General features: G+C 41.6%; 1 protein-coding gene across 3 annotated transcripts in view; it reads right to left on the bottom strand.

Moving 5' to 3' along the window:
* Senp6 (SUMO specific peptidase 6) overlaps window positions 1-19,707 on the bottom strand; it is a 77,360-nt gene extending 57,653 nt beyond the window's left edge. The window contains exons 1-3 of one of the 3 annotated variants that reach the window (XM_051173140.1): window positions 19,400-19,707; window positions 6,407-6,500; window positions 4,196-4,253 (exon numbers count right to left, since the gene is read on the bottom strand). In XM_051173140.1, coding sequence (XP_051029097.1) covers window positions 4,196-4,253; window positions 6,407-6,500; window positions 19,400-19,451 — 204 coding nt within the window. In that variant the 5' untranslated portion in view covers window positions 19,452-19,707. The remainder of the gene's footprint in view (window positions 1-4,195; window positions 4,254-6,406; window positions 6,501-19,399) is intronic. The other 2 variants (XM_051173131.1, XM_051173157.1) reach the window with 2 other exon arrangements.
* Window positions 19,708-20,630: the final 923 nt, after the last annotated feature.

Consider the following 20,630-nt stretch of genomic DNA (forward strand, 5'->3'; position numbering starts at 1 on the left):
AAGTTAATAAGTAAAATAAATAAACAAGCAAAAACTAGTAGTTACAAAAAATAACATATCCATTGATTAAAAGACCTGCTGCCATCAGCATGACAATATTGCAAAATCTATGCCTTTGCCTCAGCATCAAAGTTCCCACCTAAACACAAACCAAGATCATGTCTTTGGCCATCACAAATGTTAACATAAACATACTGACAGGAAGAGCCTGGGGAATTTAACCAACCTATCTTTGGTATGATTCACTGAAGGCAAAAGGTGCTTTCAGATTCCATGGTCCAAGTAGATATGAGTATTTTGTCCAAACATATATATGTGTGCTATTTGGGGGCTCTGGTGTCTTAGGCTAGAAGAGGACACTGGATTCCCTAGAACTGGAATTATAGAAAGCTGTGAGCTGCCATGTAGGTGCAGGTGCTGGGAACTGAACCCAGATCCTCTTTAAGAACAGCAAATGGTCTTAACCACTGTGCTGATGGGGGTTACCTTTCTATACATATGTTTCTATGTTTCTCTTATTGGTTAATGAATAAAGCACTATGTGGCTAGTGTCCAGGCAGGAAGGATAGACAGGGCTACCAGAGAAGGTGAATTCTGGGAGGTGTAGGCAGAAAGGAATCATCATGTGAACCCGGGAAGAAAGGAAGCAAGTCAAGCATTCTCCAGTAAGATAAGACCATGAAGAAATACATAGAGTAGCAGTTACAGGTTAATTAAGACAGAGCCAGCTAATTAAGAATCCCTAATCATCAGCCAATAGTTTCATAAAAGTCTCTGAGTGTTCATTTGGGGCAAGGTGGTTGCAGAACTGGGAGGGAAATCTGTAACACTGCACTATATCTCTAGCCCCAATATAAAAGAAAACCACGTGTCTATTTTACTATTTTCTTGTATGATCTGTTTACTTATTTCACATATGCAGTTCTCTTCTTCCTCCATGTGTAACAAGCAACTTTTACACACAGTACACCTCACTTTGGCCTTCCTATCTATTTTAATGCCTCCTTCCTTTTCAAAAATATCCATATTAATTTTTTGAGAATGTCATACAATGTATTTTGATTATTTTTACTCGCTTTCACCACTTCCTCCCAGTGGTGGGATTCCATAGTCACTTAGACATATATAGTCTTGGTATATATAGTCCTGAGAGGATTAACACTCAAAACAAGCCTCCTCAGACTCCTGCTGGGGTAATATGCATGTGCCATCACATCCAGCTTAATTTCTTTAAAAAACAAAATAAAACAAAACACTAAGGGCTTACTGTGGAAACTAGACTGGGATAAAGTGATAAAACTGGCTATAGTCTTAGTCATTAGCACAAAGTATATATACATGTATTTGTTCTGCAAAGAAATTCTCTTAGGCACAAATAAACTGCAAAAGGAACAGAGCTAACTGGGATAAATGACATTCTTTCATTTTTCTGAGGTAGATGCTTGCCTACTATGTTCAAAGCTCAGGGTTGGATTCCTGGCATAGCAAAAAGGCAAAACAAGACAACAGAACTCCCACAGCTGTTTCACTATAAAAGCTGCATTTGAGGGCTACCTCCCTGGGTGATTCTGATACGCTATCACATTAGGAATGCTAGAAGCAAAAGATTTACATACACCACAAACTGGCAGCAGAATCAGCGGTACATGCATGACACATTCTTGTTTGTGATGACCTGAAGCCAGAGGCAGGACTGAGTCTGAATGTGAGGTCCTCAAGCACTTTACTACTGAGCTGTCGTTCCAGCCCTTCAACCATGTCTCTGACTAAGGAATTGCGTGTTTTCAAATAGTCCTTTTGAAAGCAGATGTGGTGGGACAAGTCTGAACCTTCAGAACTAGAAAGGAAGAGGTAAGAGGATGGAGCGTTCAAGGTCAGCATAGGCTATATAGTAATACTGATTCAAATGAGTATCTTTTCTAAGAAAGCATTTGAGGGAATATCTACCAACAACCCAATGTCATCATCAAAGCAAGAGTATATATGTAAGAAAAATTCTTTAATTCCTTACTTCTGTTGCCTGTAAGTTGTTTATAGGACAGATCATTTCAGTCAGCAACAAAATAACCAGAACTTCTAGTTTCACTATGTGGTACTTCTAGTTTCATTATGTTGGGTTTGAATATGAAACATCACCACAGGCTCATGTGTTTGGACACTTGGTTCCAGGCTGTGATGTCTGGAAAGTTGTGGGATCTTGAAACAGAATAGGCTTGTTAAAGAAAACATGTCACTAAGGGTGGGTTTTGAGGTTTTATAACCTGCCCTCCCTCCTTGTTCTCTCTGTGCAGATGTAATGTGACTACTGCTTCCTAACTGCCAGGCTGGATGGACTAAACTGTCAGTAAAATAAGCCCTATCTCCCCTAGCTCACTTTTTGTTAAGGATATTAACTAATACAGTTAAGAACTATGAATATCATGGAAACTGTCACTTATTATATTGCCAATTCCCTTTAAAAAAGCTTTCCTTACTATCTGTTACACTTAGTATTTAGCTTCAGGAAAATTAATTTACCATTTCTTTTGTTTTCTTTTTTAAAAAAGGATGTTATGTATTATCTTTGTTTACATAATTGGCTGTTTTAGAGATAGGGTATTCAGTTTAGCTCTAGCTGGCTTTGAAATCACAAAGAGATCTGTCTGCCTCTGCCTTCCCAGTTCCAGTATAAAAGGCAAAAGTCACTATGCCTGGCTTATTAATGTTTTGTTGAAGCAGGGTCTCATGCATCACAGACTGGCCTTGAACTTCCATGTAACTGAGGGTGAACCTGCTGCCTCCATCACGCATACCTGGTTTATATGGTGCCAAGGTTCAAACCTACAGGTTCCTTTTCGAAGCAAGCATTTTACCACACCCCAGGTCCATAAATGTACTACTCTATAGCAGAATCACAAAATATAAGCTTACAATGTTTTCTTGTCACACAGCACAGTGCTATGCAAGCATGAGGGGTGGAGTCTGGACTCTCAGAACCCTCATAAAAGCCAGGCAGGCACGGTGACCCGCCACTTAAAATCCCAGCATTGGAAAGCAGACGGGATACCCAGGAACACAGGACTAGCTAGAAGAGCCAAATCAGCAAACTCTGGGTTACTCAAGAAACTCCGCCTCAACAATAAATACACCAAAGATCAGTCAAAGACACTCAACTTTGGAGCACAATCCCCACCCCAAAACACACAGTTTTCTTTTTAGAAAAAAAAAAAAAAAAGCAACATAAACAGTATTTTACTATTTTAGATTATCTGGTATATCTACTTTTCTCCTAGTAATTTCTAATATGGTCTTAGTCGGTGGCATACCAAATTATTGATGAGTGGGAAATAGTAGTAACAAGTATAAATTGAGCTATTTAGAAATTATTATCTCACAGGTTAGAACATTCCTGTTCATAATAATCAACATGATACTTTGGCCCAAGTCAGTTTTCTAAATAATACTAGCTGAATACTACTGAGGTATGGAGGAAGAAGAGGCTCAGTTTATAGAGCATTTGCTTGGCATGAGCAAAGCCCTGGAGATCCCAGCTCTAGGCCTCGTGTTCGTGGAAAAAACACTACCCACTGTGCCATCTCTCCAGTTCCTAAGCTATTTTCTTTGGACTGTTAGAGATGGCCTCCAGAAATTCCAAGTGAAAGCAAGACTAGAAAACCAGGTATAGTACGTACACTGCCAACTACATAAGGCAGCAAGCAGGGCGAGGGTTGCTACCTCCTGCTCTGCTTCCCATAAGCCAGGGGATGAGAAGCTTCCTAAGTCATATGTATGCTTCCACATGCTGTTACAGGCCCAAGCAACAATGGACAAAAACAATCTTGAGCCAAAACCAATCTTCCTCCACTATTAAGCTAATTTAGCTATTTTTTTTTCATATTCATGGAAAGCCCAACAAAGACACATTTCTATAGAGATAAACAAAAATGTAGAATGTTTGTGTCTAGAGTTGGGAATGGCACCACTGGGACTTACAGTAAAGAGAATATAAAGCTTTTTCTTTAAAATGACACACCTCACAGTGTAGCCTCGCTGGCATAAATTCACTATATATACCAAGCTGGCCTAGAACTTGGGGCAAGCCTCCCTTCATTAATTCCTAAGTGCCAGGATTACAAGAACAGACTATCATGTCCAGCCAAACTTTTTTTTGATACACACACAAAAGAAAAAAAAATTATTTTAGAACAACACTTGCCTTTTTTCCTTTTGAGGTTTCAGAATCCTCATCTTCTACACTGAGCAGATTTGCCCCACTATACAAAAAATAAAGGAAGAAATCTTAAGCAACAGTTACAGTCCACACATTAATGCATCTGCTTTATTTTCATTGCTCATGTTAGTGGAATTAGCAAACTTTTCTGCAAAGCCTCAGGCAGTGAAACATTTTAGGTTTCCCATATAGTAACTACATATACATTCTCTGTTACATCTTTGCCATGGCAGCATGAAAATAACCATAACATTATACAGCTGGCTGCTTTTCAACACATTATGAACAAATCTAGGCACCAAGCAAAAAAGATAATCCATTGACCCCCCCTCCCTTAAATGAACATATGATCTTGTTTCTCAGGCTACAGATTTTATTTAGTTGTCCTCTCCTTTTCTGTCTTGATGTTTAGAGAACAGCAAAGTTATAAAATAAGAACACCATTCAGGGAAGGAAAATGATTAGCTAAGAAGAAAGGGATTCCAATGGTGTTTGCACAATGGCAGTCACAGCACTGCCCTTGGAGACATCACCCTTTCACTCAGAACCAATGGCCACCATGCTACTACATTAACAGCTCACCAGCAACCTCAACATGATCAGAAAGTTGAAATCCCTGAGGAACACAATAAACTGTCAAGTGCAATCTACACACAAGATGCACAGGATGGCACCTTAATAGATCACTTAAAAAAGATAACAGTGGGAAATCTCTCAGAACAGAAATCAAATATATCTTTTAGATAATTCTGCTATATACAGTAAACTTCAAGCTATTTGTAATAAAAAGGTAATGTTTTGCTTCATTACTGTGTTACATACCAACACTAATACAAAAATTATCTTGTGAAAATTTTAATCTCTGGAAGATTAAAATATCTTTGTCACAATTTCATATTTAGCCCCAATTTTTCAAAATTATATTAATACCAACAAATATCTACTGGGGAAATTTTTTTTTTAATAATCAGGAAAAAAGGGTAGTATGACCAAAAACATTGAAATAAATATACCAATTCACAGTTCTCTTTCAAATAAAATTACCTAAAATAATGGACGTGGAATACCTCAAGTATTCAGCCAACATACTTCAACAATAACCTGTGCAAATATTTCTTTTTTAAAAAACTGGGTGTAGTGAAGGATATCTGCAATTCTAGTACTAAAGAAGCTAAAGGAGAACAGCTATAAGTTCACTGCCACTGAGTTATACAGTTGATTTATAGGCTAGCCTGGGCTAGAGTGAGACCTTCTCCCAAAAATCTAGGAAAACAAAATTTCTAAAAATATATTTATAACCAGGTGTAGTGGCACACAACTTTAATCCCAGCACTTGGAAGGCAGAGGCAGGTGGATCTCTATGGGTTTAATTAAGGCTAGCCTAGTCTATAGAGTAAGTTCCAGGACAGCCAGGACTGTTATAGAGAAACCCTTTTCAAAAACAAAACAAAAAACTCAATAAATAAATAAAAATATATTTATAGCCCTGGCAAAATTTTGTGTACTTACATGTCTCTGAACTTGTTTCTTTTGGCAGTGAAAAGGAAGTCAGTAAACCAATAAGTTAAAAATAGTATTGAATTTGCAACATGATTATCACAGTACACAAAAGTACTATTGCAACTCTTACTGAAGGCTATGGAAGTACACTGTTGAAAGCACTTTCCTAGTAAATGCTCTGAGTTTGATCTACAGTACTACCAAAGCAACAACAAAACCCACACCTCTTTTATAAAACTTCACACAGGACTGCTTCCAAGCACAGTGACAAAGTGACAGTGCCCATTTAAATCATCTAGACTGGTGCTGCTTCCCCTGGTAGAAATCTGATCAAAGGTCAATGTGATGATCATAGGATCACAAGGAGAAAACAAAGATAATCATTCATACAAAATTCAGAAGCTTGTTAAATTGTAGCTTTTCAGATCTTTCCAGAAAGGCTACCTTTTAAAAAGAGGAGGAGCCAAGGTTGAAAATTGTTGTCTAATCATACTTCAATCATTAGAAAACATGTATTATGTACACATACATTATAAAGACTAAGAAACTTAAGCAAAGCATTTACCAATAAAATACTGCTTTATCTTTTCTTACTGCAAAGATACCATAATATTAAAAGAAAACTTTCCACAATGTATACATTGAATTTCTATTTTAGTTTCATTCTTACAAAGTATCAGAAGGAAATATCCTTACTCTTTATCTGCATCTCCTTCACTTTCTTCTTCATGATCAAAGCTCCAATTATTTTTAAAACCTCCATCTCTCTTAGATTCTGATCTAGTCAAAGCTGAAATAAAACAAACTGAAATAAGTATTCATTAATGTAACTGTTGAATATAAAAGAATCTGAGCATTCCCAAAACTCTGACTGTTCTAACTTTTTAAATCTTCCTTTTTTTAAAACTATTTCTTATAAGCATCTTACTTCCTCCAAGAGGAAAAAAACAACAAAAACGTATTAAAAGTTGGTTTTCTAATGAGACGTGTGTCTACTACAGAAACTTAAATTACTAAAACACAATAAAATAGGAGGGGCATGCATGTTTATATTAAATATATAAAATCAATCTTTGATCACTGATTCCAGGAATTAGTCCCTCTGTTTTAGTTTGTTTGCTTTATTCATGAGAACTACATGGGGGGGGGGGTTCAAGACAGGGTTTCTCTGTGTAACTGCCCTGGCTGTCCTTGAATTCACAGAGATATGCCTGCATCTGCCTGCCAAGTGCTGGGATTATAGGCCTGCACCACCACAGCCTGGCTCTCCTCTGCCTTTTAACAAAAGAAAATGCAAGATCTTGTGTGTTGGCAACATAGTTAATTTGATAACCAGAAACCTCTGTATCACCAAAGATGTTATTAGGAAATAAAGAACAAAATGGGAAGGGTGAAATAAATGAGGTTCAAAAGCTAGGATCTGTCTTGGAGCCACATGACAAAAGTCTAACTTCCCCAAGTTTGGGTTTCAAGGTCCTAGTGTTATGAGAGGTCAGACTGACCCAAATGGCAGGAAAAAGTGAAATGGAACTAGTGAAGACCTAACCTTGGATCTTAACTTGTCTCTTGAATTACTGAGGACAAAGTATATCTATCTACAAGCCCCAGTGGGCAAGCAGAGGCTCAATGACAGAATGCTTGCCCACCATGCTACAGACACTGGCTTTAATATCCAGCACCACAAAACATAAATAAAGTGAAAATATAAAGTGTACCCTCTAGGTGTATCCAGCCACTGGCTGCAGCCCAACACAAAACTGTAAACTTACTTAAAACAGTATATTATTTTTTTTGTTTAAAAAAAAGTTACTTAATTTCATGTCTCAAGAATAACCTCTGTAGGTAACAATTTCAGATTTTCAGATCACAATATCAAAAGGCAAGGCATCAATCTATCTAAATGTTTGTGTCTCTCTAAAATTCAGATTTTTTTGTTTGACTTAAGAATGAATTAGAACATTTTAATTATTTATTTTTATGTGCATTGGTGTTTTGTCTGCAAGTGTGAGGGTGTCAAATCTTGGAGTTAAAGACAGTTGTAAGCTGTCATATGGGTACTCTCAATCACTGAGCCATCTCTCCAGCCCCTGGAGTTTTGTTTTTGTTTTTTTCTTTTTTAAAGGCAGGCAACCTGTAAATCTTGGCATCTTCGCAGAGAAGAAAAAAATGGAAACAAGAAGCGGGAAAAGCTATGATGTTTAAGTCAGCATGTAGAATAGCCAAGGGCAAAAAGCAGCCCAATAGCAGGGAGGCAGGCTTCAGAGAAAGAATAAGAAAACTACAAAGTTCCAGAAAAAGCATGCTTACTCTCTAGCCAGCATCCAAAAGAAAGACAGGAAAGAAAAGGGGAAAGTTTTTGTAACAGCACCCCAAGAGACTAAGCAAACATTCTTAATCATGAGCCCTCAATTACTAAGTGTTGATATAGAATCAGTGTGATATAGAAGTCCATAATTAAAACAGCTTCCTTTTTGGTTAGACACTTGAGTTGACAAAGGCCATCAATATTTGGAAGCACTGCAACTAGACATCCATAGTGTGCTGCCTTCTTTAGATGTTGGCCTCTGGAAAATTTGACTACCTTACTAGTTTTAGTTATCAAGCTATATAGCCTCTAGAATCTTGTGGGGTTAGAGTTTTAGTGAGGGGTTACCTAGATTAGTTGGCCTATGACACATCTGTGGAGAATTGTCTTAATCGTGCTGAGTTGGGGAGGACTTCAGATGGCACCAGTCCCTGTTTTGGGGTCCTGTACTATGTAAGAGTAGAAAAAGCAAGCTGAGCATATGCATGATTCATTCATTTTCTCTCTGTTCTTAACTGGATGGGACTAGGTGTTTCAAGTTCCTGCTTCCTTGACTTCAAGCAATGGTAGACAGTAATTTTGTGAGCTAAATTGAACCCTTTTTTCTCCTAAGCTACATTCATAACAACAACCAGAAACTAAAGTGGGACACTCAGCAAGAACAAAGAAAAGTGCAACTGGAGCACCGAAGATAAAAGCAAAACTAACCTGGAGTGCCAGTCAGATGAAACACTCAAAACACTGGCCAGCACACACTTTTGTGAATGGACTACCCAAACTAAGAGGACAACATGGCAGCATTCAGTCACTGTTGAGAATGTCAGTGAAGACTTAAAACAATGAATGCACCAAGTCTAACAAACCAGAGGCTGGAGAGAAGGCTAGGAAGTTAAAAGTGATGGCTGAAGGCCAGCATTTGGATCTCTGTATCCATGTAACAAGGTGGGCATCCCTGACACACTTGTCACCCCAAACTCTTAAGTGAGAAGAAACAAAATTGTTGGGGCTTACTTTTCTAAAATAACTGAGAAAATGCAAACCCCAGGCTTAGGCAGAGACCCACCCCCAAAAGAAATAGGTGAACAGTGATAGAGGAGACCTCCAATATCCTTTTCAGATCTCCTCATGCATACACAGGGGAACACACATATACAAATATATAAGCAAGAAAAAGAACCACAAACTACAGAACTGGTTAGATACAATCTCTCAAGTAAGGAACATATTTTCCTTAGAAAATATTTCAAATAATATTATGTGCATGATGTCCCGAGAGAATTTCCTCAGAATAAGCTAGACTTAACACTCACTCCCAATACATACATACATAAGTAGAAGATTTAGAATAAATACAAAACCACACAGGATTTAGAAAGGGTAGGGTCAGGCAGTGATGGCACAGGGCTTCAACCCCAGCACTCAGGAGGCAGAAGCAGGCAGATCTCTTGAGTTGAAGCCAGCCTGGTCTACAGACAGAGCCACTTTCAGGACAACCAGAGCTACACAGAGAAACTCTGTCTGGAAAAAAACAAAACAAACAAACAAACAAACCAAAAAAAAAAAAAAAAGTAAATGGACAGTGAAGAAATCCAACAAACACCTCTCCACTTAAGCATGGAAGGTTCCATCAATAGAGACATCTTATTTACAACATACAACAAACAGACAAGTCCACAACTGTCAAGAGACCAAAGGAAGTAGGCATGGTGATACAGGCTGAGGCAGGATGGGGATCACGGTTAATATGATGCCATGTAGGTCTACAAAATCAGTTCTAAGCTAGCCAATACTATTCAGCAAGACCTGGAGAGAGAGTTACTTTTCCAGTCTCTGTGCATCTCTCTCTCCTTCTCTCCCTCCTCTGCCCCCTCTCCTCAAAAAATGTGCAAGCTCAAAATAAGTCTGGTACTCTAAGTGTTCATGGGAAAACTCTTGCTCTGCATGAGACAACAGAAAGGGGCAAGGTGTAAGACCTCACACACCAAAGTCTCTACACTGATCCTGAACTCAGAATATAGCTGAAAGGGAACCACTTAGGGAAGTGTTTTTGTTAGGGTCAGCCTGGAGAGCATGCAGAGGCTGACACAATCATGGTTCAAAGAGGTGAGGGACCAGCTGAAGCTGGCAGCAGAACTTGCCATTGTCCATGTTCTGTTCATTTTTCAGGCATGCCTTCAAAGACTTAAGAATGAGTGAGTCATGCAGTCCACCTCCATGGTTCCAGAGGGCCACAAAAGCCACACAAAGTGAGGGAGGTTCAGAGCCCTTGGCCCTATGTGAAGTGCTTAAAGTGAAGTCTAGGTCGAAAACTGTTATGATTTGAATGAAAATGTCTCCCTCTCCCCCCATAGGCTCCTGTGTTTGCACACTTGGTTCCTAGCTCTTTGGCACTGTTTGGAAAGGTTATAGACTCTTGAGGAAGTGGAAACTTGCTGAAGGAAGTGGATCACTATGGGCAGATCTTGAGGTTACACAGCCAAGCCCCACTTCCTACTCACTCACTGCTTCCTGCCTGTATACAGCTCAACCAGCCTCCTGCAACTGTTTCCATGCCTTACTGAACAGAATGAAATCTCCCAGACTGTGAGACAGAATAAAGCCTTTAAAGTACTTCTTTTCCTTTCTTCTTTTTGAAGACAGGATCTCATTGTAGCCTATGCTAAGTAGCTGTGAATCACCTTAAACTTCTGATCCGTGTTGACATTGCAGATATGCAGCAATGTGCACAGTGTATGTGGTGCTGGGGAAGTAACTCAGGGCTTTATGCATGCTAAGCAGAAATGTAAAATCCTCAAACGTCCCTGAGTATTTACATGCCAACACACTATTATGAGTAACACTAGTAATTATCAGTGGAAAACTATAACCACTGTGCTTCAATGAAATTAGGCTTAAAAAAAAAAAAAGAAAATGGTTAAGAAAAGTTTCCAATAGATAACAAAGTTGTTTTATTTACTATTATCTTAAAGAAGAAATAATTTCTTCCAGTGGTGGGAATCAAAACTAGGACCTTGTGCGTGCTAGGTAAGTACTCTAACACTAAATTATCCCTCCTGCTCAATTCATACATTTTTTTTCCTTCTATATTTGCCACAAAAATGCCAATGATGTAAGGAGGAAAACAGAGAGATAATAATAGTGAGTAAAAGAAGCAACAACAACAAAAAACAAACAAACAAACAACAAAAAGAAGTGGGGACTGAAGAGGTTGCTCAATAGTTAAGAGTACTTCCTGCTCTTCTAGTGGGCTCCAGTTTGGTTCCCAGCACCCACATCAGCTGGCTCACATCCACATTACTCAAGAGGACCCAACATCCTCTTCTATTCCAATACACACTCACACACACTTACTTTAAAGAAACAAAAGATGAAATTTTAATGATAGGAACTAATTAGTTGAATCTGAAAGAGGGCAAGGGTGGTACAAGGCATGGTTTGGAGGAAGGAAATAGAAGGGAAAATGGTGTGATTATATTATAGCCTCAAAAATAAAAATATTATTAAAACAAATTATTTTAGTAGGACATGTTCAATCTGAAGAATCCAACTGAAGATTACTGTCCAGAACAGAAAATGCATTATAAACATATAGAATACAGACACTGGAGGAGGGAGAAATGGCTTGGTGATTAAGTGCAGTTGTGGTTCCCTATACCAACATGGGGCAGCTCCAAAGTACCTGGAACTCCAACTGTAAAGGACAAAAAGCTTCTGGCCTTCAGATGTACCTGCTATCATGTGCACCTACACCACCACCACCACAGACAGACAAACATAGATACACACACACTTTCTGTTGCTGTGATAAACATCACCAAAAGCAACTCAAGGAAGGAGGTTTATTTGGCTTACAGGTTACAGCCCATCATTGAGGGAAGAAAAGGCAGAAATTCAAGGCAGAACTCTGAAGCAACAAATGAAGCAGAGACCAAGGAAGAATACTGCTGCTTACTGGCTTACTCTTCATCGCTTTCTCAGCTTGCTCTGTGATACAATACAGAACCACCTGTCTCCTGATGGCACTGCCCACAGTGGGTTGACCTCTCCTCCAATCAGCAATTAAGAAAACGCCCCAAAAACATGCCCACAAGATAATCTGATGAAGACAAATCAATTGAGGTCCCCTCTCCCCAGACACACCAAGTTTACAACTAAAGCTAACTATAACAATTGTCTAGCACTAGGTTAGAACACAGTAATTTTGAACCTTGAATAATTTTTACACAATTTTAAAAATATTCATCCTTGGTATAAAGTACTGTAACTTCAAGTCACACATGGCACCCAATCAGAGAACAAAATTAAATCAATCAAATAGTAGTAGTCAAAGGATGATGATATCTAGCAAAAGGAAAACTTAAAGTCTGTGGACACGATTTCGCATACCAGTTTGGACAGCGATGTTGAGTTTGCTCACACAGCATCTAGTCATTCCCCGAGCACACAACAGATCAGGTGTGGGAAACTATGATGCAGCTGAATCTGGCTTACTTTTTATTAGAAAATGCTTAAGCTGCCAGGTATGGTAGCACACACCTTCACTCCCAACTTTACTCCTTTACTCAGGAAGTAAAGGCAGGTGGATCTCCGAGTTTCAGATTGGTCACAGCTATGCAGTGAAACCATGTCTCAAAAGGGGGGGGGGGCGCAATAATTGCCTATGTGTGGATATTGTTTATATGAGAATGCTTATGTATATATGTATACATGTGTGTATGTCTGTAGCTCAGTGATAGATGCATAAAGAATAAAGAAACGGCCAGGCCATGGTGGCCAATGCCTTTAATCCCAGCATTCAGGAGAAAGAGGCAAACAGATTTCTATGAGTTCGAGGCCAACTTGCTAGAGAGAGAGAGAGAGAGAGAGAGAGAGAGAGAGAGAGAGAGAGAGATTGAGATTGATTCAGGTCAGCCAAGGTTATACAGAGAATCTCTGTCTTGAAAAACCAAAAAGGAAAGAAAAAGGGGGGGGGGGGAATGTGTTCCTGGTACAAAGGAACAAAACTATAATGCAGAAGTCAGGAAGCTGAGGCAAAAGGATTGTTATGAGTTCAAAACAAGCCTAGGATGTGCAGTAAATACCTGGCCAGGCAGCGCTATCTGTATACATGCCAAGATCCTCGTTGGGGGGGGGGGGTGTAAAAAAAAATTACCGAAGCCCTAAAAAGGACTAGCAATCTAAGATGGTGCTATGTTGCTCGCAAAACTATCAAGATTCTCTGAAGGCACTTTCTGTGGAGCTCCTGGCTCCCTGTGTAAGTCTAAGCCCATGGCTGCAGATGCTGCTAACTATACAAAGACTGCATGGAGGGGGGGAGAGGGACAGCCAGCTAGGAGTCAGAATGAAGCCAACCTGGAATCAGAGTATCCAAGCCAGGGCAGAATCAGCCCTAAAGTTGTTTCATGAAGCCTCCCCCAAATTACCCAGCTGAGCCTTTGGCAAATTCCAAGATCTATGTAAATATTTACCTTTGAGCCAAAAAAAAACACAAAAAAACAAAAAAACAAACAAACAAAACAAACAAACCCAGAGCAGTACTTGAAGATTAAACCTTTGAACATATCCATGAGTGTAACACAAATTAGACTTTTTTTTATAGCCACAAAATGCACAAGATTCTCTCCCTCATGAAAACCCAGCTACTATTCACTTTTGCTCTTATTTCCTTTGCCGAGTTTCAGAAAATCCTCTATAAGTATTTGATCAAAGTAAGCCTAATGGCTTGATATGTAACTTACTTTTATTTACCCATCTATTTTGCCTCACCCCAGTGCTAGGGCTGGAACACACACTCTCATACATGCTGAGTAGGCATTCTATCACTAAGCTGCATCCCTAGCCCTGTTTTATTTTTCTTTATAATTCATAAACTGTTTTGAATCTGGCAACTTGGATTTCATAGAATCTCTCCCTTGTAATTTGAGAAAAGTAGCAGTCTTTCACTTATCTATCATGGTCACAGTGGACACAAACCCTGTCAGTACCTTAATGCCTTTTCCAAGTTGATTAAATATACATCATGCACTGTTGCTATAACCCTTAGTCTGAATTGCCAATGAAACTGTCTTCAATTTTTCCATCCTTACTGCTGTTTTTCTCTTAGTAACTAAAGAATCTTTTCCCTGTTATAGCACACTCAGAACAAAAGCATCACTACTCTTGAGCTTTAGAGTCATTATTAAACAAAACTGAACATAAATGTTATAGCACTTAATAGGCAGCTATTAAGTGACTGATATAAAAATTATATAAAGGACAGGAACAACTAGGCTTGCTGCAAAAGCACTGAAGACCAGAGTTCAGGTGTCTCTCCCACATAAAATGCCAGGTGCATGCTGGGACAAAACTCAGTTGACAGACTGCTTAGATACCATGGAGGAAGTGCTGGGTTTAACTCCTAACACCATATAGACTAGGTGTGGTGATTGTACACATGTGAAGGCAGTCAGGATCAAAAGTTTAAGGTCATCTCCCACAGAGAGTTTAAGACCAGCACAAAAAAGAGAGGATTTAACCACCATCTACTTACTGATGTTCCTGACATTTAGAGAACATGAACACTGTCAGCTGTTACAAAACACATATTTTTCAAGTACATTCTCCAAGACAGAATACATTAAGGGGGGAAAAAATAAGTCTCAAGAATTTTTTAATTAAAATTATGTAAAGGATGTTCTGTAGCTACAAATCAGTTAAATTAGAAACCAGTAATGCTGCATGTAACAGCACATGCCTATGTGCTCATCACTGGAAGGAAGAAACAGGAGAATCCCAGAGGGTGTTTGCCAAGTCAGCCAGTCTAGCTGAATCACAAGCTCCAGGTTCAGTGAGAGACTCTGTATTGAAGAATAAAGTGGGTTTTTCCCCCTGGTGCTGAAGCTGGTGCATCCAAGACTCAGCTTCCCAAACAACCATGGTCCAGGAAGTAGTTACTACTACTTTACAAGAGATTATAAAAACCTCCCTCATCTATGATGGCTTAGCATGTGGAATCTGTGAAGGTGCCACAGCCTTGGATAAATCCCAAGCCTACCTTAGTGTGGGGCCATACAATTGTGATGAGTCTGTATGTCAAGTCGATGGAAGCACTTTTTGTGCTGAGAATAAAATCAATCTAATTAAGGTTGATGACAAGAAATGGGAAATGGTTGGATGGAGTTGTCTAACAGTTAAGGACCACAATCTATAACAAAGAATCTCAGGTTAAGGATATTATCAAACAAGGTAGAAGGCAAAGACTGATTTATGCGTGAAGCTGTCCTCTGACCACTACATTTACACTGCAGCAAGTATGTGCCCACCTAAACAGGAGCACATACATGCATCACAGGGAAAAGAGAGAGAGAGAGAAAGACAGACATACATTTAAAGTGGAAAGGAACACCTGCTCTTGCAAAGGACCTAGGTTCAGTTCCCTGTACCCACAGGAAGCTAATAACCTTCTGTAACTTCAATTCCAGCATCTATCTCTTTTGACTTCTGTCTCACCATCACTCCTTTAAAGCACCCTGATAGGTAAAATTCTTATTGTGAATAACTCATTTGTTGTACATGACAGTTGTAATTTTATGATTATGATTTTGATTGAGTCTCCTCACTATTCAGGAGACTCAGGAAACCATCATGCTCCTCTTAGTGTAGTGACTAAACGAGTCATGCTGAATGAACAGAGAAACCTGCTGAAATTACAAGTGAAAGGGGGGTATGCGACATCGGTGTATGAACACCAGAACAAGAAATAAAAGCGGAAAAGAAAATCCAACCCAAGTACAATACACAAGGTCCATCAGTTCTCTAGAGAAGTTACAAAACAGAATTTAAATTCTCCTTAATTGTTAAGACCATATTATAGAGCAAAGATATCAAACATTCACTTGAGACTTGGTCTTAGAAGGGCATCACTCCCTTTCTCAGTCCACTCAGTCTCTAATGGTACTAGTTCCCAGTACTCATACTGGAGCCTTCCTTTACTCTCATCCTAAGTGGATACTGTATGAATAAATCTTATAAACTTTATACTGAATTATCTTCAGCCTCCTGACTCTCCTTTTCCAGTTTTCAGGCCAGGCTCTCTTCTACTAAGATTGCTACGATGTTTACCTCCCTTTTATTTTTGCACTTTTGTAATTTATTTCGGATGGGCAGCCAAAGTGACCTCAAAAAGAAAAAAAGTCTCCTGCTCCTGTATCCCACAGGGATGACCTTGAACTTGTGATTCCCCTGCTTCCACCTTCCTAGTGTTTACCACCCTGTCACCCTGTCGGTTTTACTCCCTGCTGGGGATCAAACCCAAGATTTTGTAGATAGTAGCCAAACAGTATCCACAGCCATGTATGTATGTATAAATTACATTAGAACACTTTTGCCCTCAATTCTCCAATGGCTTCTGCTACCTGGTTTGAGATCTAATTACAACCCTGTACCATAGAGCTTACACCACTCTCCCTTCACTTTAACCCAAGAACCACATGGCACCTCTGAACCCTTGAGTGTGTCACCTCCTTTGAAGCATCTCCTGATTAAGGTGCTTACTTGGCATCACCTCTTTAAAGACCACCCACACCTTTCTGTCCTTTGTGTTTTTTGTGTTTAGTCCTGGCTGTCCTGGAACTTGCTTGGTAGACTACACTGGCCTCAAACTCAGAGATCCAAGTGCTATGACAGCCTGGCAAGAACAACTTTACCATCTTTACTCTCTCTGCTTCTTCCACAGCATTTATCACATCGTAATGATCTAGTGTATTCATTAATATCAAATGTGTTCTAGCTACAAGAATATGACAGTAAAACTACAAGCTAATTGCTTCCCTAGAGCTTTTATTTCTATAGGGCTGAAAAGCAGAAAGAAATCATTTGATAAATTGGTAAAGAAAATAACAGTATTCCATGTGCAAGTATACAGATTTGTGAGCACAGGTTACACCAGGACATTATGGACAGACATGTCAAGTTTGTGCAGACCTCAATAAACTGATGGAAGTTTTAAAAAGGAGGGTAAGACTGTTTTAAATGCATTGTTTTGGTTTGTTTTACTGGTTGACAGCCTCTTCCATTAAGATAAACATTCTATGAGGGTGTGATTCTATGAGGGTTTTATTCCAAACAAGTAGTCTAAACTACTAAAATTGATTGAGAAGTTAAAAAAAAAAAAAAAACCTACATTTTTTTCCAAAAATACTGTCAGAGAAAACCAAAGCATCAGGGATCTTTAAAATATTAAACCTAGGGGCTGGAGAGATGGTTCATGGGTCAAGACCTCTTGCTGCTCTTGCAGAGGACCCAAGTTCAGTTCACAACCATCTATCTATATTTCCGCTTCTGGGTGAGTGGACGCCTTTTTCACCTCTTTGGGCACCAGGCTCATACATACGTGCTGGCAAATAATCATACACAGAAAATAAATATTTTCTGTGTATTTAAAACGTTGTAAAGGCCCGGCAGTGGTGGCACACACCTTTGACCCCAGCACTCAGGAGGCAAAAAAAAAAGACAGAGTTTGAAGCCAGCCTGGTCTACAGGGTGAGTTCCAGGACAGGCTCCAAAATCTACAGAGAAACCCTGTCTCAAAAAACCAAACCAAAAAAAAAAAAATCCTAAAAACCCCTCATACCTGTAATCCTAGTGCTTGAGAAGTGAGGCAGAAGGACTTCCAGAAGTTCAAGGCTGGCCTGGTCTACATCTGTACATTTATAGACACTTCAGTTAGAATAAACTAAAGCAATCTATAACCTGTCAGTGATGGCTTTGTGTTTTTTACCCTCCCTGTGTCTATCCACTCAGACTGAAGCCTACAGTCGTCTCAAATTTACAAGATCTTACAAGTCTAATCTCTGGTGAATATGAACACCAGAAAGCCTTCTATTGAGTTCCTAACTTCCAAACAAACAAACAAACAAAAAAACAGGCATAGCATTACCTGCAAAACAAATTACTCTCTCGGCCTGTAGGACCTACCGTGGTCAAACTAATATGGAGAGAATAGGAATGAACGAAAACATACAAGCTTTCTTTATCTTGTGAGGAAAGCAGAAAGGTTTCATCACTTTTATATAAACAAAGCAAGGTTAAGTTTTTCTCCACTTCCCTATTCTCAAGTACATAGAATAAAGAAAATTATTTTTGCTCTTCTCTTAAGTCTCCATTCATTAGACAGAGGGTCTACTCTCTGAAGCAGTAAACAGGATATTCCACCCTTATAGAACGTGTTACCATTAAGGTTCTTTTTTAATTTTAAAATATATTTTCTTAATTCAGTAATGCTTCTAAATCATTGCTTAAAGCATGGTCTAGATATATTTCAGGGGGGAGCCTTCAAACTACTCAAAGAGTAATTATTCTTTTGTTGTTTTCGGTTCGGTTTTTCTCTGTGTAGCCCTCGCTGTCCTGGAACTAGCTCTGAAGATCAGGCTGGCCTCGAACTCAAGAGATCTGCCTGGCGTGCACCACCACTGCCAGGCAAGAGCAAACACTGAATGCAGACTCATTTTCCTAAACATATCCATAAACTCAATTACACCAGAAAAATTAAAGTCGTGTGAACGTTTACATTCTCGGTCCACAACTCTAAATGTAGCTGTATTGTGAAAGTCCCTGTACAGACACAGGCAAAGGCCAGTTATCATAACCCATTTACCACCACCCCAAACCAAAACATACCTTTTAAAAAAACCGGCTTAGTCCACCAACCGAAAATAGTTAACTCTGCCTCAGTGAGCGACTAAAAATGGAAACACCCCATCTCCTCTTCCTCCCTCCCTCTCTCTCTCTCTCTCTCTCTCTTTCTCTCTCTCACTCTCCCCCTCCCTCCCTCCCTCCTTCTCCCCCTCTTCTGCCTCCCTCTCTTTCCATGTAAACTCTTTACAAAGTATGACCAAACAGGTCTTACCAGGCAACCGCCGGGTCTAACCTGCACCCCAATGGCAGCGGCCAGCCTAGGAGCTTTTTAACCAGAAGGCTGTGGAACGACAACTACCCCTCCCCTGCCTACTTGGATCGGCCACTTCCAACCAAGCTAGCAGTCCGGAACTTTCCACGAACGCTGAGCAAGACCCGAAAGCAGGCGGCTCTCACCCCCGAGACAACCATCGGAAATATGTGATGGGGACTAGCCCACGCCTCCGGCATGGCCCTCGCAGGCCGCCCGGGGCCTCGGCTCGCTCACGGCCACCGCGCCGCCTCGCGCCGGCCTGCCCGAGCCCTTACCCGGGCGGACCCGAACTCGGCGCGCCTGCGGCGCGTTCCCTGCCCGCCATCGACCGCCAGGCCCCCGCGGCCCCAGGCCCACCTGGAGCACACAGCTGAGTATCGCGGCCCGGGGAACCCCGGCGTCGCGAACAGCCCCCCACCCATCCACTCACCCTCCCCCGAGGGAGACGCGAACGTACCTTCCAGAAAAGGAGGCTGCCCAGCGCTGCCGCCGCTCTTGCCCGCCGCCATCTTCCTCTTCCCACGCCGCCTCCTCCTTACTCCATGGCCGGCACCGCCGCGGTGCTCGCGGGGAATGGGGGTCGCGCGGCGGGAGGGTAGTAGCCGCAGGTTGGCGGGCCTCGGGCTCGACCGTCCGCGAGCGGCGGGGACCGGGCCGGGCCTCACACAAAAGCTTGGCCGACGCGCCCCGGCCTGTCTGTCTCGGGCGGACGGGAGGCGGCGAGGCCCGCGGCCCGAGCTTCTTTTCCTCAGACCGCAACCGGGGCCGGCGGGCGGCGGAGCTTCCCGGGGCCGGCTTCCCTCGGCGCACGACTCCCCATCCACCGCCCGCGCCGGCCTCCGAGAAGCTCCGCTCCGCTCCGCCGCTGGCACCGGGGACGGAGAGCGAGGCGAACGCGCACACGCCTCCTGCGTCCCGGGCCGTAAAATGGCCGCAGCGGCGCGCCGAGCGAGGGCTCCGCGACCGTCAGGCGCCCGCGACCCTCGCTGCTCCAGCAGTGGCCGCCGCCGCCCGCCCACCCCGCCCAGGCGTCAGAGCATCAGCCCAGGCCTAGGCGACTGTCCATGTGGACGGGGGTGGGTCTCCGCCACCGCCGAGCGTCGGTCGCCACAGCAGCCCCGTCGCCGCTCCTCCCCCACGGGGCTCCGGGCCCGCCCCGCCGCCGCCCGCCGCCTCTCCCCTCGGGCCTCGGTTCCCCCCGCCCCCGCACGGCACCGGCCGAACCCCACTCAGGGGCTCTCGGCCGGCGGGCCGTGCTTGGCATCCGCCTGGCCTAGGCGGGGAACGAACAAAAACCCCTTCTTCACAAGGCCCCATGGCAGTCCCGGCCTGTGAGCGCTTCCGAGCCTGCCGCTGAGATATTATTTGATCCCGTGGCAGCACAAATGTTGAACGCCCGAAGTTCTTGTCTTTGAGGAGGCCTTCGAATTTAAAACATGTGGCATGTGAAGAGAAAGGAAATGAAGCGAGGTGATACCATAGCTTTGGAAAATAATTAGTGTTCACATCTATCTTTAAGACAATGTGTAAGGCTGAGCCAGTACCCTTTGGGTGTGTGGAAAAGAGAAGTCCTTTGTCATATATAAGGCTGACATCTAAAACACCAGAGTCTTTACCAGGCTATGGCTCAAGACAGTGATATAATTTGGAGTTCTTTTTCCTTTTCTTACAAACTGGGTCTGGTGGCA

Source organism: Phodopus roborovskii, unplaced genomic scaffold, assembly GCF_943737965.1.
Source record: "Phodopus roborovskii unplaced genomic scaffold, PHOROB, whole genome shotgun sequence".
NCBI classification, from domain to species: Eukaryota; Metazoa; Chordata; class Mammalia; order Rodentia; family Cricetidae; genus Phodopus; species Phodopus roborovskii.